Genomic DNA, 17,605 nt, shown 5'->3' with positions numbered 1-17,605 from the left:
GAGCTTCTGAGCCTTTTTTGTGTCAATATACTGCTTGATTTATGATTTTATTTTTTTTAAAATGGTAAAATGTGGGAAAGATTGATCTGAAACATATTTTAACAATTGTTTACTACACATGTGTAGAACTGTACATATAGAACAGGAACATGGTTCCCCCAGTTTGGCGTTAAATTATAATTGATCATTTTTATAGAATTTTCATTACAATGTCAATTATCCGAACTTAATTAAAAAACATTTTTAAAATTTTTAAGAACTTGTTGGACTTACATCAGTGTCCTGAAAAGAAGCACACTCAGCACATAATTCAGCTTTAACAGCACTTTTTCAGCAGTCTGGAGGTTTATTTCTATCATTGAAGGCTGTTTATCTGTTTTTAAGCTGTTAATGTAACAAAATGTCTTCAGATTCATGAACTTAATAAGCGTGCTGAGGATTCCATGTCTGAACTTGGTTTGGTAAAATCTGCTCTTGAAAACAATCTACAACATAAAAGTGACGTCACTGTATAAAGGGAAAAGAACATTGAACTTATTTCACGCTGATCTTACATTGACCTGATAACCATCTGGTTCCAGCCACACAAACTCTGGACTAAACAGTCGTGTGCTTGTGGAGAAGCTTCCAGCAGCTCATGTTTCCACGTGTGAGAGCAAACACTCCTTCCCGTGGTGTAATGGCTTCACATCATAGATCTAGTCAGCTCTGAGTCTATCAGACACACCAAGTCCGTCTGCACTCATCCCACTTTCCCATAATCCTCAGTGTTTCTCCAAAGCTTTAGTCAGGAGGTCAGTGAGGCGGGAGATCATTGGTCGAGGGTCGTCGTTTAAGCCTGCAGCGATCATGGCGTTGTCGTAGATCTGAAAAATAACCAAGAATCTGCGTTAATTCTGACAGTGTCAGCAAAACAGTGAAAGGCTGTTTGAAATGTCTCACTCCATACTATACACTACAAACTCAATAAGTATATACTCTATTATATACTATAAATACCATTAGGATGATGAGTATACTTCCAAGTTTCCCAAGATGCATTTCAAACCAACAACAACCTAAAACACACTGAGGCTAAATATCTACGTTGATTCTCCACATTTGAAAATTCTGAAAACATTTCAAGTGAGAAAGTGACCAAGTAGAAGATCAACATGTGCTCATTTGATCCATAAAACTAACGGAAACATATTTCATTTCGACATTTCTGAGATTTTCAGAGACTGGAAACTTCCTGTTAACTTCAAAACAAGAGCCCTATTTACAAAACAGTTAAAGAAAAAAAACAACTAATGGAAGATAAGAGATGCTTTTGTTTTGAAAAGGGGATGTTTTATTTTTAGCTTGAAGCCAGTCCCAGGACCATTTTTAACATTCCGCTCACAATGCATCATGGGGCGGTTGAGTATGACTGGTGTGCCCACCATGCATACTTAAAATCCTGATATAGTATACTGTATTTCTCGCGTACTCAATCGTTCCATACTATCTAATGTGAACACACTACATACTCATTCTGACATCAGACTAATTATGAGTAGTACGTTAGTGTGTGATTTCAAACAAAGCCAAAGACTCATCATTCTTATCGGTCACATCTAAAACCTACTACAGGAAGTGGTCTGGAATCTAGGCAAGGTAGAGCAAATTTATTTGTATAGCGCATTTCATAACTAACAGCAACTAAAAGCAGCTTCACCATGTTTACTGTGAGCTCTGGGCTCCACTATCTGACCTGTGTCCATAGATCTGAGAGACCTGCTGGGTTCAGACCTGACTAACATCTCACTGATGTATTCTGGACCAAACCCATTCACAGATTTATACACCAGCAGTAGAACTTTAAAGTCTATTCTGAGGCTGACTGGGAGCCAGTGTAAAGACTTTAAAGGGGACATATCATGCTAAATCCACTTTTTCAGCCCTTAAATGCATTTTGTTGTATATTTAGAGTGTTTAGAAGTACAGAAAAGTTCAAATTAGTCTCTTCAGGTGCTCTGTTGATATCATTATAGTCTGTTTCTATTTTTCTATTCTCTATTACGTTTTTTGAACTATTAATTACATCACAGTATTTGCAGCGGAACTGCCAAATTAGGACATCGACTCCAGGCCCAACACTTCGAGCAATCCGCCGTTTTTATTTCTCACTTTTATTTTGTAGTCCAAGCTCAAGGATGCCGAAGTTACGAGAGGATAAGTCAAAATGTTTGGTTGTTGGATGTAGTAACCCACACGCTTCATTACAACGTCTCCCAGCATCAGAACCTTTTCAAAGTGCCTGGTTGAGTTTTATTTTTTATGGAAATGTACCCACATCTGTGGGTAAGGTCATTTTTGTGTGTGAAGCACTTCAAGGATGACTGCTTCAGCAACCTCCGCCAGTATAAAGAAGGATTTGCCGAATAACTTTGTCTGATTGAGGGTTCAATTCCTTCTATCTTTGGAGACGACAAACAGAGCACTTCGGTAAGCTGTAAATAACGCTAAAAAGTGTGATGATAAGACGTCCCTGTCATTGTTTTGTTAGCATTAGCAGCTGCACCATCTTCATATGTTAGCGCTGTGTGCGCGTTTTAGATACTTGGTGATATGGCCTACGTGGTTTAATTTAAGTCTAAAGTTTTCATTAGTCATTTCATTTTGCCATTTTTGTCTCCAAAAAGACTATTAAAATGCATTTCGTGACGTTAGCTCGGCGCTAGCGTTAGCTCACTTGTTAACATCCACATGAAGACGTTGTTCTGCAGGTTCATCATTTTCATCTCGCTCCGCCGGGTCAGACTCTGGCTCAAACATGTGAGGCTGGATGGACAAGTCTTCTGTTGTTGACATTTTGTAAATAAAGTGTGAATAAAAAGTTTCTGCGCCGCTACATAATTGTATCTCTTCTATCAAACTACAAAAATGGCCGAACTGGGTGGCGTTGAACCGAGTGTCACCTCTGCAACCTGGAGAGGGGGCGGGGTATGAAGTGTCTCATTTGCATTTAAAGAGACCGCACCTAAACAAGTTGCTCTCAGAAGCACATCAGAAAATCTATAATAATGAGGAATTCAGACCCAAGCATTGCAGTTCCACTTTATATAGACCACAACTGTATGATTTGTATGTAAAAAAGGAAGGATTTAAATGCATGATATGTCTCCTTTAAAACTGGAGTAATGTGTTCTGACCTCTTTGTTCTGGTTAAGACCTGAGCTGCAGCGTTCTGAACCAGCTGTAGCTGTTTGATGCTCTTTTAGGGGATTCCTATCAGAAGACCATTACAATAGTCCAGTCTGCTGGAGATAAAAGCATGGACCAGTTTCTCCTGATCTTTCTGAGTCATTAACCCTTTCACCGTGGAGATGTTCTTTAGGTGTTTTTGTGATAGATTTGATCTGACTGCTGAATGTAAGATCTGAGTCAATCAGAACACCAAGGTTTTTGACTTGGTCTTTATCTTTTAAAGATCGAGACTCAAGATAATTGCTGACAGCAGTCCTCTTTTCCTTGTTACCAAAGACAATCACCTCCATCTTGTCATGGTTTAGTTGAAGGAGGTTTTCACTCATCCAGCAGTTTACTTTTTCTAAACAGTCACATAACATCTCAATGGGACCATGGTCATCTGGGTTCAGTGATAGATATAGTTGTGTGTCATCTGCATAGCTCTGATAATCAACCTTACAGTTCTGTAAAATTTGTCCTAAAGGAAGCATATATAGGCTAAACAGAAGGGGTCCAAGAACAGAGCCCTGAGGAATCCACAGGACATTGGTAATCTATCAGATTCAAAGTTTCCAATGCTTACAAAATAACTTTGCTCCTCCAAGTATGACTTAAACCATTGCATTACTTTTCCATTTAGTCCAACCCATGTTTGAATCTGTGCAACAAAATTGTATGATCTACAGTGTCAAATGCAGCACTTAGATCCAACAGAATGAGGACAGATATTTTCCTGAATCAGTGTTCAACCTTATGTCATTGATCACTTTGATCAGGGCAGTTTCAGTGCTGTGATGAGAACGAAAACCTGACTGAAATTTATCAAATATTTTGTTGAATGTTAAGAATTGACTCAGTTGGTTGAAGACCACCTTCTCAATGATCTTGGCTATGAATGGAAGTTGCTGATTGGTCTATAGTTAGCCAGTATAGAGGCATCCAGTGTTCTCTTTTTTAACAGAGGTTTCACAGCAGCTACTTTCAGGGATTTTGGTACGGTGCCTGATTGGAATGAGCAGTTAATTATCTGACACAAATTATTGACAATTGACTTTTTAACAGTTTTAAAGAAGTTTGAGGGTATTGTGTCAAGGCAACACGTTGATGGATTCAGCTGATGAACAGTCTCCTCTATTGTTTTTGAGTTCACTGTAATAAACTAATATTGTAGTTGACTCATCCCTCAGTGGTTGAAGCTGTTCAAGCTTTTTGTTATTTTGCTGGTTTGTTCTGATGTTTGACCTTATTGATTGCATTTTTTCATTGAAATATACAGCAAATTCATTGCATTTTCCAGCTGACAGTAATTCAGGGGCTATCTGATCTGGGGGTTTGTGAGCTTTTTAATTACAGAAAACAACATGCGAGAGTTGTTGACATTTTTGGCAATAATTTCTGTAAAGTATTGCTGCCTTGCTTTGAACAAGCCATCATTGAATTTTCGCAGACTTATTTTGTTCAGTTCTAGATGAATTTGGAGTTTTATTGATCTCCATTTACGTTCAGCTCTTCTACAGTCAGATTTCAAATTCTGCATTATCTCAGTCCTCCTCCAAGGTGTTTTCTGTGTGTTTGGTTTTCTCTTAGTTTTGATTGGAGCCACCACATCTATGACATTACAGACTTTTGTATTAAACTCATCCAAAAAATTATCAACTGTCTCAGCATCTAAAGTAGTGGTCGACCGATATGGGATTTTCAAAAGTTGATGTAGATACCGATTAAAAAAATAAATAAATTCAGCTGATATCTTAAACCAATTTTTGAAGCCAATATTTGAGGCCGAGATAGTTTTTTTTTTTAAAAGCAAATTGATTATGAAAGACATTGAAACACTCATTTGATATAAATGCGGGGTCCTTCCGTCAGTCAAGCAGTGGCAGCAGCTGCCCACACGAGTGCCTGATCAAATATCTTTATCCTATTAAGGATATAATAGGATAATGATATTTGATCAGGCACTATTATATTTTATCCTTATCCTCTTATATCAGCTTTTTATTTGTAAGCCTATAAGCTTCTACCTCTCCCATGCACATGCTATTATTACTATTTTTTTGGTTGTGTATATTCATACATCCGAATGGATGTTTTTTATGTTTTCTCTTTTTTCCTTTAATGGCTACTCTAAAGTGCAAAATAAATTGAAAAAAATAAATCTATACATCGGCTCAATACATCGGCCGACCTCTAATCTAAAACACTTGAGAGGAATAAAACTCAGATTTTTGTTTGGTACCTGCTCCAGTAAGAGTCCAGCCAGCTCAGAGTTTGAGTCCTTTAGTGCGTGTAACTTCTTGATCAGATCGTGCCTGAGAAACAGTAAAAACATGAAAACTATTGAGAGAGCACAAAGCAGTAGTCCATCTTTCACACTCCGCTCCCTCTCACCCTGCATTGATCTCCAGTGTGGGCTGCAGTATTTGAGATCTCTCCTCAGGAGTCCGTGCAAGCTGCTGCGTGCGCAGGAAGTGGCGAGCAGCCCCCATCTCCAGCACTGTGATCATCGCTGGGTGGGTGTCCAGACGAGGAGTTAACTAAGAGTTACAAAGAAAATATCTATAATCAGCTCTAGGTGCATTGCCATGAATCGGACAACACCATTCACAATTTGTGTGTCCCCATGCGATATAACCTTTACAAGTACAATGGTATGTTTATCAAACTGTCAAATTACTAAGTTCTTAAAGGGGACATTATGCAATTTTTCACCCGCCTTTATTTGTTCTAAGAACCCCCAAAAAAATGTATTGAGGTTTATTTTCCCAAACTCGCCTGTTTTCCAGTTTTATCCCTCTGAAAAGTCACTTTCTGAGCAGTTCTAAAATGGGGCCGTTTTGGGGCCTACTTATGCATATTCATAAGTGGGCGTGTCTATAGACGCTCGCTCACTTCATGTCTCGCTCTTTTACAGGCCGATCAGTGATCACCAAAGCAATTTCATTTTTGCTATCCACACACATTGTTTTCAGCCAAAAAACTGCACATTACAATAAAACACATGGCTATTTAATAAGCTATTGTTATTTTGAGTCCGTCTCAGAGGTTCAGGGTCCATGCATCTCAGCAGCAGCAGCAGCAGCCATTCAAACTCTCACCGCAGTGTTAAGCTAAGTCACTTTCTCCACCTCCTCTGCTTTTCTAACTACAGGATTAGTGCATTTAAGGTGATAATCATTTATTTTCTCCAACCGATGCGTCGCATCAGATCAGCGATACAAGGAGATATAACAGGTTCGTCAATGCGCCGAACCACAAGAGCAGAGTACACCTCCACATGAACAAATAGTGCTGACACTACAATGTACGTTCACTGTGGAGGTGTGGCACCGGCAGCAGGAGAGTTCTGTATTTAGTTTTATCCGTAGCCATCACTCCTTCACTAAAAAAAACAATGGCAGACTTTAACAAAAGTTTTCATCAGGTTAGGGGTGAAGTCCATGGGTGGAGATACCAGCGGAGGGGAGTGGATTTTCTTTCCCAATTTGACTTGTGACATCACAAATAAGAGAAAGTTGCTCCGTTTCAAATTTTCCAGTGTTGTAAGACTTACACAGACCACAAAGAGACGACGAGATGGATTTATTTCACATTTTGTGTGCTGTGTGGATTTTTCATAATATGCCCTCACTAAATTCCTTTTTTTTTCTTTTTTTAAAGTAACCACATACAGTACGTCTATAAAAGTGTCCAGTATGTTTTATGAAATCTAAGTGCAATCAACTTCCAAGCTAAAATGCATTGTGGAGTGAGGTGGTTGAACAAGGTCTAATGTGGTTCACTGACACCGGGTGACTGTGTGTTTACGTGTTATGTATAAGTTAGCGCAATTAATTGTTTTCTTTTCATTAAAAACATGTTTGAAAACATAAATTTGGACGTTTTTTGGATCAAGACGATAATCGCGCGCTGAAATATTGCGATATATAGCCGAATCGATTCTTTCTTACACTCAATCAGCTGAGATTTTAGTCAAACTCGCTACGCTCTATAATCAAACATTAAGTTTGCTATTGCATCTAAACCATATGTGTCAATCTGGCCTTTTAGAAGATTCAATCCGGCCCACTGGAGAAAGTTAAAAAGAAACAAATTATGCTCCAGATGACCAAATAATTCATTTGTAGATATCTCAGTCTTTCTAAATACACACATTCAATGAAACTCCTACAATATTAGGAGGATCACAATTTTCCCATGCTTTTAAATTATTTCACATAATTTCCACAAATTAAAAGAAAATTGGTCACAACATCAATTACATTTAAGAGACATTCCTGCAGGGACTCTATATCTGTCACTTATTGCCTGGATATTGTCTGGGCCTTATATAAATATGTGTATGATGTATACATTGTGTAAAGTGCAAACTTAGGGACATTAATGATGAAATCTGTGGCCCACTTAAGATCAAAATACTTTGTATTTGGCCCCTGAACTAAATGGAGTTTGACACCACTGATCTAAATTATAAAACTTACTTTTATGTTGGTGACTCTGGGTCCAAGACAGTTCTTCATCCAAGACATCAGGTCGTCTGCCTGCTCCTGACTCAGACGCTCAGACTCTGCAAACACAGGTTGAGCCCGACTCAGTGGAAAAGGTCCACGTGGTACCCTAATATCTGTGTAGGAGAAAGGTGCTCACCTGGTTTGCTGTCTTCAAACTTCTCCTCCTTGTAGTGGTCCACAACGATGTCGGTCTCCACTGAGATCAGCTTCTTCTTGTCGAACTCTCGCAGGTGGAGCAGCGTGAGCTCGTCAAACTGCTCGTAGCAGAACAGCACCTGCCATGTTGGATCAGCATTAGAAAGGATGGAGATGAGCTCAGACATGCTTCACTCATCTTCTCCGCTTTACCTCCGTGTCCTTCTTTTTCATGGCCTCGTAGTACGGGGAGTGCTCTGCCAGGTGTCTGTTGGGAGCACACAGGTAGTAGATGTTGCGTGTTCCCGCCTTCATACGAGAGCTGTACTCCATCAGGTTGGTCTGCTGCCCAGCTGGCAATGCCGAGGACTCGTATCTCAACAGCTTTGCGATATCCTCCTACGGCGAGGGCATGAAAGCAACGCTTATTTCCTGATGGTGTGTTTGGAAAGCTAATCCTTCCTCACCTTCACATCCTGCTCCTGAGTGGTGACGATGCCTTCCCTCATGAAGAGGCCGAAGTCCTCAAAGAAGTTCTTGTACTTCTCTGGTTCCTTCTTGCTCTGGTCCAGCAGGAACTTGATCACTCTCTGCTGTAGAACGTCACGGAGCCTTCTGAAAAAGCCATGACATAAAGAACCTGTGATCACAGGTAGGTATGGGTAGCTTTCACATTTGAACAAATACTCAGTACCTTTGAATCGGTATCGGTACTTTTGTACCAAATAATAATATGAGAGACGACACTAAACGCCTGACTCCCATCACCAGCACTAACCGTTGGACCTTGAAGGACCGAGCCTTCGTCATCGCTGCGCCCACCCTTTGAAAGACACTCCCACCACACATTAGAAACACTGACTCACTAACAACCTTCAAATTATTACTCAAAACCTGTTCAAAGCCACTTTTTTGTTTTATTCCCCATGTAATTCCTCTTTGAGTGTCCAAAAAAGCACTATACAAATTTGATGTAATATTATTATTATGATGATAATAAACTTTAACAAATATAGCAAACCATCATCCAACCAACAGCAACATTTGTTTTTTTCTTAATAATGCACAAATTAAAAAGCAGCTTTATGTGACACGGCTCTGTCACATAAATCTGACTCGCAGGTAAAAAAAAACCTGATTGCGAATGGCAAAAATTAACTTATTTATAGCTCAGCCAAAGTCAGTTACCCCTTTTTGGCCAAAAAAACAGAGTTTTTATTTGGTGCTATTGCTAGTGCCAGAGCGTAGTTGGTTCTAATCCTGTTTATCCTAAGGACCGTCGGTGGGAGGAGCCTGTTTTGTGTATTCGGACCATGCAGCCACAAGATGAAGAGAGACTGATTAAAGAGAGGGGTGAGGCGCTCCCTTATACTTTCTCTTTAATACCGGACATTTCTGTCCATTTCAGCAGGTTGTTGAACACACCAGCTTGTGTGTGTGTGTGTGTGTGTGTGTGTTGAGCTGATGAACGTAGCTCTGAAGCCCTTAGCAGCTTGTTCTCAAACTCTTTAGCAGTCGGTACAGTGAATTTCACATCTACACCTGTCATGTTTCAGAGGTTCAGCAGGAGCTCGGTCTGTAGCGCATCCTAAAAGCAGAGGCATACTTTCAACATCTTTGGAAGCCATCGCTGAACCTGCATCTACTGCCGTCATTACGCTCCTGTGCGTGCAATGTTGTGTTCAGGTACGGCACGGGAAATTGCCTAGATCACAGTCACAAAGATGTTGGTACCCGTCCTTAATCACAGGGAACGTCTTTGATCTCCTGTGATGTTGACATGGATTGATGACTGATGGGTGCATGTGAGCAGCTGTACCTGATGAGGGCGCTCTCCTGCAGCAGCTCTCGGCTCAGATTCAGAGGGATGTCCTCGCTGTCCACCACACCTACACACACACAGAAAGTCTTTTTACAGGAACAAATGATCATTTCAGACATTCCCTTTGATGTGAGTTAAATCGTGGGTGTGAAACATTCAGTCATTTGTGCAGACTCTGACCTCTGAGGAAGCGCAGCCACTTGGGCAGAATGTCAGCGGCTTTGGTTTGAATCAGGACCTTCCTACTGTACAGAGCCACACTGGAGCCCATCTCTCTGCTCACGTCAAACATGCTCGGTTTCTGGAAGGAGAAAGAAAAGCACATGAGAGCTGAAGGACTATTCCTGTGTGTCTCCTTCAGAGCAAAAACAACTCCTCACTGAGTCAGGGACATAGAAGATGCTGCGGATGTTGAGCGGGGCGTCAGCGCGGTAGTGCAGTGTGTAGCGGGGCCTGTCGTACGCCTGAGCGATGTAGCGGTAAAACTCCTCATGCTGCCAGTCGCTGATCTCTTTGGGCTCCATCATCCACAAAGCCTGACGAGAGGCAGTCACAACACATGGAATTCTGAGACTGATTAAAGCTGTAGTTTGGTCTTTAATAGATAATCTTTCTCTGTGCTGTATAAACAATACTCTGGTCCTGTCTTCACCTGCAGGGTGTTCAGCCGCCGTCCATTCAGGAAAATCGGGAAACTGACAAAGTTGCTGTACTTTGTTACAACCTCTGGAAAAACAGACATGTGGTCAGGACATAGAACGATTGAGCACTAAAAAGCAGCTCCAGCAGACATAGCAGCACCTTTCACTCGATCCTCAGAGGAAAACTCCTTACAGTCGTCCTTCAGGTGAAGCACCATCTTAGTTCCCTGCTGGACGCCGCTCGCCTCAGCAATCTCAAACACTCCAGAGCTGAGGAAGATGATGTTGCAAAGTTTCAGGATCTTGTTTGTGGTTGAAAAACTAGTGATGCACCAAAATGATCAGAAACAAAAATGCACTTTGGGGCTATTTTTGGCCAAAACACTTTTATCACAAAAACAAAACGGCTGAAACGTGATGTTGAGTCTGTATACGAGCCAACATGTGCACATGTTCTAGTTTATCTGAGAAAAAAGGTTGAGACGTTTCATTTTAAATTGTGCATTCGGTGCTGAATAAATTTTTACAGATATTTTCAATCAATTTCTTTGTTGAAGTATTAACATTAACCTTTCTATTATCCTCAAATATTACTAACACATTATACCCGTGGACTCAATCTGACCCCAGGAATATTTGTCTCCGGAAAATTATTTGAAATTGCTGAGCAAGTTTTTGTGTCAGGCACTTTGTTTATTTGTTGAACACTGAATACTGTTTGTAATTCTATTTCTAAAGGTAATTTCTCATCTGAGAGTCACGTGTAAACAGAATAAATGTACCTACAAATGTATGTCAAAGACTTTCTAGACTATAGCAGTAATAGGTGAAATACCTTCAAGAAGTCCCCAAGTTAAAAAAAATAATCCCAAATAATTATCCAATTATTGCATAGAAAATAAAGCCAACATTACACAATGTGTGAAATAATGATTTTCAGATGAAAACGTGAAACTTATGTTTCGTTTTCAGCAACTTCTGTGATCAAATATCAAACGATTTCAGAAAATTGATGAGCAAGTTTTTGTGTCAGGCACTTTGTTTATTTGTTAAATACATAAATAACCCTTTGATAATGAAAACTATGACCTGTTCTCTAGCGCCACCATCAGGACAAACTTTTAGAAGAGAATTAATTTAATAAATTACATTTTCACCCAAATCTTCTCATATTTACTGACAACAATAAAAGTAGGGTAGGTGATTTTCTCCAGATACACTTTTTAAGTTTTTGATTGAAATTTTCTTTATGTCCTGACAGAATTTAAGATTGTATGCGCTTTGAAAAAGGAACGATGGAAATCTTTCATCTGCAGCAGCTGTAAAAATGTAAAAACTTTGACCAATGGAAAAAAAAAAAAAACAATCACGTCTCCCTGCTCGTTCTCAACACCTCGCGTGCACGAGCTCACACTCAAAGCACGTCATCGGTGACCGACTTAAAACAGAGTTTTTAGTCATGTTTTTTAACATATATAATGCTAAAGTTTAGTGTTACTTACTGCTGAATGAGACAACAAAGTTTCTATACAATACAAGCAATGAGCTGAGGTTTGCTTCTGGAGCAGCGGCGCTTGTGCATGTGAGTGAGACGGAGCACAGAGGGGAGGGGGGACGGAGGTAAAGGCGGAGCCATCGGGGAAGCTACAGTCAAAAATGATGCTAGCTTTCGAAAATCCCCTACCTTGCCTTTAATGACCACAGGAGTATGGACCCTATTGGTTGTGGTGACGATATGACCTTTACTGCAGCGCCACCATCAGGTCAAACTTTCAGTTTTAGAGTTAGTGCATCTTGAAAATCTTACATCCAAACCTTTTCTAATTTGGGGTGCACATTAAAAAATATCATGAAAATGTTATGTTTAATCAACTGTACCCATCAAGTTAGGAAAAATCATTAAATATGAAGCAAAAAAATAGAAGTTAACTATTATTAGACCCCAAGGATAATAGGAGGGTTAATGAATTCTATTGCAATGCCTTAATTTTAGTGAGGTTAGTGAACAGTCGGTTTTTCAGTTTTCAGCCTTGGTTTCCTCATTTTCAGTTTGGGCTAGTTGTATTGTTATTTCGGTGAATCCCTAATGTTGACATTTCTGCTGTCATTGCTCTCACCCATCTGAGGACCACTTGTATCCGGGCACGTCGGGATCAGCGGAGCGCGAGTAAACGTCCACACAGTTGGCCACCATGAAAGCAGAGTAGAACCCGACTCCAAACTGACCAATGATGGAGCTGCCAGCCTCACCCTTGTTCTGCAAAGCATCCAAGAACGCCTGCAGGGGGCAGTAAAGAGTGAAGAACAGGACTATACACAAACACTGTGACTACCACAGAAATAACACAATGCAACAAACCGAGCATGTCATTTTGAATTAAACAGCAAAGATCACCTTGGAGCCAGAGCGTGCGATGGTTCCCAGGTTAGCCACCAGTTCCTCTTGGTTCATCCCCACTCCAGTGTCCTGCACACAATCCCAGTTAGTGAAACCCAGTTACTATGGAATACCAGCAGCTTTTACAGCAGCAGAACCCAGTGGGAGGAGTCTTCTCAGTTAAGAGGTGGCTTACAACAACATTAGGACACATGTCAAACTCAAGGCCCGGGGGCCAAATACGGCCCTTTAGAGCAGCTGATTTGGCTCACAGCAGAACGTGAAAAAAACAGAAAAGATGAATCTGTGTGTTAATTACAAAGTAATTCAGTTGTAGATTTCTCAACCCTTCTTAATACAGAAGTTCAATAAAACTTCACAATATTTGCAAGGCTCACAGTTTTCCCATGTTTATATCACATGATGGCAGTCATTTTTAATCTCAAATTGTTGAAAAAAAAAAGAAATTTTCTCCAAATAATTGCACAAAATTTCCCTAAATTTAATAAAAATTGGTCACAAAACCTAGAACATGTAAGTAAAGATCCTGCAGGCACTGATATCTGTCACGTATTGCTCACTTACATAGTTTACATATCATTTTTAAGTGGAAGAGCAAACCAGAGCAGATTAATGTTACAATTTCTCGTATTTGTGCCTAAAATCTGCAACCCACTTGAGATCAAATTGCTCCATATTTGGCCACTGAACTAAAATGAGTTTGACACCCCTGCATTAGGAGGAAAGTTATTTAAATATAGTCTTCCATGTCAGTAGGTGGCAGTGAATAGCACAAAAAGGTGTGTATTATTGGATGCTGTGATGCAGAACAAGTTAAACACTGACTTAGTTGTTATCTGTCACTATTACATCTTCAGTGATGATTATCCTGTACTATGTGTTCTGTGATCTTGACACCACAGTCATCGTTTGTTCCGTGGTTGTGGGTGTGAATCCTGTACCTGGATGGTGAACGTTCCCTTTGCCGCGTCTGTCTGCAGGTGTATCTCCATCGGTGCCGTTTCTCCTCCTGCTGTGATCAGTTTGTGGCGCAGTTTTTCCAGGGCATCGCTGCCGTTGGAGATCAGCTCTCTGATAAAAACCTTAAAGACCGTGGAAAGCAAATTCAGCCATTTTCTTCTAAACACATTAAATAGGTCATAAATGTATTTCCTTAAAACATGTAAAAAGCCATTCAACCATTTAGAATGTAATTGTGGAGCGAGGCTTCACAAACTGTGATTAACATTTCTGTGTTCTAGATTTAATGGGCGGGTCAGAAATCATAGCTGCGTTACGTATCTGAGCCATCATTAGCATAGACCCGCCCCTGCTGCTGAAGCGTACAGTATATGTGAGGAACGAGAGAGAGAGTCGCGGAAAAGTGGCCGTTCCAGCGGGTGGAGGAGCGCTTCGAGGGGGTCCCGGAGCTCGTCAGAGGCGGATCGTGTACTGGTCGTTCCCATGGAACGAGTGGGAGATCTGTGTACTTATCGTTCAACAATGGCGGAGAGGAGGCTGGGAAAGCAGCATCAAGCCACGGCAGCCAGAGTATCGCTCTGCTGGAGGGCGGCTGCTTGGACAACGTCCTGCAAGTCGGTGAGTGTAACTGGGTCTAACCGGGGGAAAAACCCTGACCGGTGAGGATCAAACAGCCACTAAATGATGATTACACGTATGAACGAGTATAAAAGTGTCCGATGACGCTGCTAGCGCTAGCTTCCATTGATTCTGTAGGTTACGTCCTCCAGGCTCCTACGGTGCACAGAGGCGACGTCCTTCCACACGTGGGCGTAGTTCCAGTGCCTCTAACTGACACGCCCCCAGCATTTCAGAGTAGAGAAAAGTGCTTGTTTTTTAATGATTTTGAGACCTAGTTTTATATACTTGGCAATTTTTTTCATCCTTCAAATTTGGATCAGTGGTCAATGACACACGTTTCTGTGGTGGGACAAACTTATAACACACTTTTATTCCTGCTTTACACAGACTTTTATGTTTTTGGCTGCCATATTGTGTCAGTTGTAGATAGAGAAATCAAACATTCTGATTATTTCTCACCTCTTTCTCAGAGTAGAGGGACCTGGCAACAATGTCGAGCAGTTGCTTTGTTTCAGCTTGAAATTCATGTTTGGAAAAACTACCTGGAATAATCAGAAGAGGAAAAACTCTTAGATTATATTGGCTGTAATGTTTTTTTTTTTTTGAAAAAAATTCACAAAGTCTGTCGCACCTTGTACAGACTCTGAATCAGTGATGATGGTGTGCAGCGGCTCCTCTTCAGGCTCTTTCTCCGCCTCCTGGGTGCTATAGCAACGCTGCTGGTTAAAGCCTTGGTAGAACCGCTGTGAGCTCCAACCATCGGGTCCACTGCTCCATCTCTGCTGCTGTCCAACCTGTGGACCTGCTGACACGGAGAGAGTAAGTTAGAGCTGCCTCCTGGGTAGGGATGAATTACATTTTTCAATTACAATTACATCTTCAATTATCCATGTTTAATTACAACTCAGTTAAGCTAATCAGTGTTTTAAATGACTTTATAAACATGTAGTCTGGTCACAGTACAGTGAGGGTGGGGCTTAATGCAACTAATAGACTGACTACATCTATGGCTATTGTATTTAAATGTGAATTGCACTGAATGAAATTTACTACCATTGTTGGTATTTTGCTTTGTATTCTTGTATATCTTGGTTACTGATTATTAGTCAGTTGATGTTTTTTTTCCTATTCTGTTTAATACATATTGTGTAAGTCCAAGCAGACAGAAGCAATATGATGAAACTTGTTGATTATGAAATGGGGGTGGGCTTAAATAAGTGTTTCTTCTTACTACTCCCTTTTGAGCAAACATATTATTAAAATTATAAGTTTACATGGCTCTCATCTATTATTTTGAACAACTTTGATTTTCCCTACTGGTGTTTCTTTGTACACAAATAGTTACAATTACAATTACTAAAGTTCAAATTCAATCATGGTCCATATCGCCCAGCCCTATTCGTAGCTTATTTTTTTCCATTTAATTTTGTTTTTCAAAGTTGTTTCTTACCTGCTGTCAGAGAGCACGAGAGGGCCCGTCTATTGACTACACGCGACACAAGCCTAAAACCAGCCCTCTGAGAAGAACCGAGAGCGAACCGAGCCAGAGACAAACTACGGGACATGGTGTCACACTGACAGAGGACAACTGACGCTGTAGAATCACCGACAAGTCCGTGACACACGGAAAGAGAAGCTGACTATACAAGTGTCTGACCGTGAAACACACACAGAGCAGCAGTGGCCACTAGGACCCTTGACGGCGCATGGAATTGACGTCACTTGGTGTCTCTTATTCGCCTGTTTAAAAAAAAAGGACCTTGTTTTTCATTTGGGATTGTTAAAAGTGGGGTTTTCAGGATCACTTAATTATACAAACATCGGAAACATTAAGACATTTAGTCTACAGTGAGGTTCATTCTAATGTGTTTTACCCGTTTCTTTCTATCTAGAGCCGTTAAGGGTAGCCTCATAGACATCATCATACTTACACTATATAAGTGGACGCCTTTATGCTATTGGCCGAACTCAAGGGCAGCCATAACATAGAGTTCAACCTTGGGGTCGTGAACCCATGTGGGGTCGCCTGGAATGTGTTAAAAATAATTACTAATTACTGGTTAAAATGTATGTATTTATTTATTTAATTATCATTCCTTTTCAAATTAAAACACAACATAATCCCTAAACAGTTGTGTTCTATATTTTGACTTTCTCAAATATGTATCTAGTTCATATAAAATGCAGTGTAAAAAAAATAAGAACGAGAAAAATGAACGGGGGAAAAAAAACAGTATAAAAATATCTGCGCATCTTGTCATTTTGTACACTATTCCTGGCTGTTATGTATTTGTTACACAGTATAACACACATGATCAAAAACTATTTCTAGAAGAAACAAAAATCCCAATTGGGGTGACCAAAAATTTGTGATATAAAAATGAGGTCACGATCCAAAAAAAGTTGGGAACCACTGCTAATAACATGTCATGACCACTGGCGATGCCTCATCTTTTTATCCTCCTGGCTGTTTTATGATGACTCTTAAAGAAAGTTACCCGTCTAAGCCTCTAGTATTATATATAAATAAAAATGCTGTTAAAAAAACAAAAACATTTAGTAGGAATGTCCCAATACGTTTTCATTTCCGATATGATACCAATATTGCAGCCTTGCGTACAGGCCGATACCGATATGATCCAATATCAGGATGAGTCACATACTTTTTTTTTCTCTTTTCTTCAATATAAAAAAATATGACTTATTTTGTAGTGTGGAATGCTAGAAAAGGCTTGATCAAGTGATGTTACTCAAACAGAGAATAGTCAGCAACTATAGGTGTGAGGAAAACTGACCCATTTATTATTACCCAATTGGTTATATCATTTTTAACCTTCAACATAATATTTACAGTATTCTACAATTGAATAAAATAGATTTAAAAAAAAAAAAAAAAATCTGGAAGTTTGAATCCGATATCCGTTTACAGGCCAATATCGGACCGATATCGGATTGGGACACCCCTAATATTTAGTTTGTTTATTTGAACTTCTAATTACAAGTTCTCAAAGTACCATTGAAAAATGTATCCGCATTAAACTGTAATTACATCATGTGCATCTAAAGGAAATTTAGCTGCTTCGTAAAACAAATGGATGATTTTTTTAAGGGTTTGACTTCCTGTGATGAATCAGCAAAAGAAAGAAAAGAAAAAGAAAACTTGGGCTTCAAATATCAATGTTCAGTCTTTTAACTTTCGTCAATGAATTGGCCATTATACAGTATCTTCATCTGTTCCACATAGTTTGAAGTGATAATGCTTTTTAATTTGCTTTTTCAGATGGCTAAGAAAAACAACTTTTTC

The 17,605-nt window shown here is 39.9% G+C and overlaps 1 protein-coding gene across 2 annotated transcripts; it reads right to left on the bottom strand.

The window, feature by feature from the left end:
• Positions 1-94: 94 nt before the first annotated feature.
• Positions 95-15,997, bottom strand: trap1 (TNF receptor-associated protein 1). Of its 2 annotated transcripts, none has more exons than XM_028456105.1 (18): positions 15,752-15,997; positions 14,933-15,106; positions 14,761-14,843; positions 13,662-13,802; positions 12,718-12,789; positions 12,440-12,600; positions 10,483-10,592; positions 10,334-10,407; positions 10,062-10,217; positions 9,862-9,982; positions 9,679-9,748; positions 8,327-8,474; positions 8,073-8,258; positions 7,861-7,999; positions 7,695-7,780; positions 5,605-5,750; positions 5,453-5,525; positions 95-866 (listed from the first exon to the last, which is right to left on the bottom strand). In XM_028456105.1, exons 1-18 carry the CDS (start codon positions 15,864-15,866, stop codon positions 765-767), a joined length of 2,157 nt encoding a protein of 718 aa, XP_028311906.1. In that variant the 5' UTR covers positions 15,867-15,997; the 3' UTR covers positions 95-764. The 2 variants fall into 2 exon arrangements, with proteins under 2 accessions (XP_028311906.1, XP_028311909.1); XM_028456108.1 differs by having other exon boundaries at positions 14,933-15,103.
• Between the last annotated feature and the right edge of the window lie 1,608 nt (positions 15,998-17,605).

Source organism: Gouania willdenowi, chromosome 8 (genome assembly GCF_900634775.1).
Source record: "Gouania willdenowi chromosome 8, fGouWil2.1, whole genome shotgun sequence".
Taxonomy (NCBI): Eukaryota; Metazoa; Chordata; class Actinopteri; order Blenniiformes; family Gobiesocidae; genus Gouania; species Gouania willdenowi.
The sequence above is the reverse complement of the archived record's forward strand: the minus strand, read 5'-3'. Positions and strand labels throughout refer to the sequence as shown.

Coding starts and splice junctions, on each gene's coding strand:
- trap1 (XM_028456105.1), bottom strand. CDS start 15,866: ATGTCCCGTAGTTTGTCTCTGGCTCGGTTCGCTCTCGGTTCTTCTCAG. Junction 13,803..14,760: donor CCCTCTACTCTGAGAAAGAG/GTGAGAAATAAT, acceptor ACGGTCTTTAAG/GTTTTTATCAGAGAGCTGAT. Junction 5,751..7,694: donor CCAGAGTCACCAACATAAAA/GTAAGTTTTATA, acceptor TGTAACTCTTAG/TTAACTCCTCGTCTGGACAC.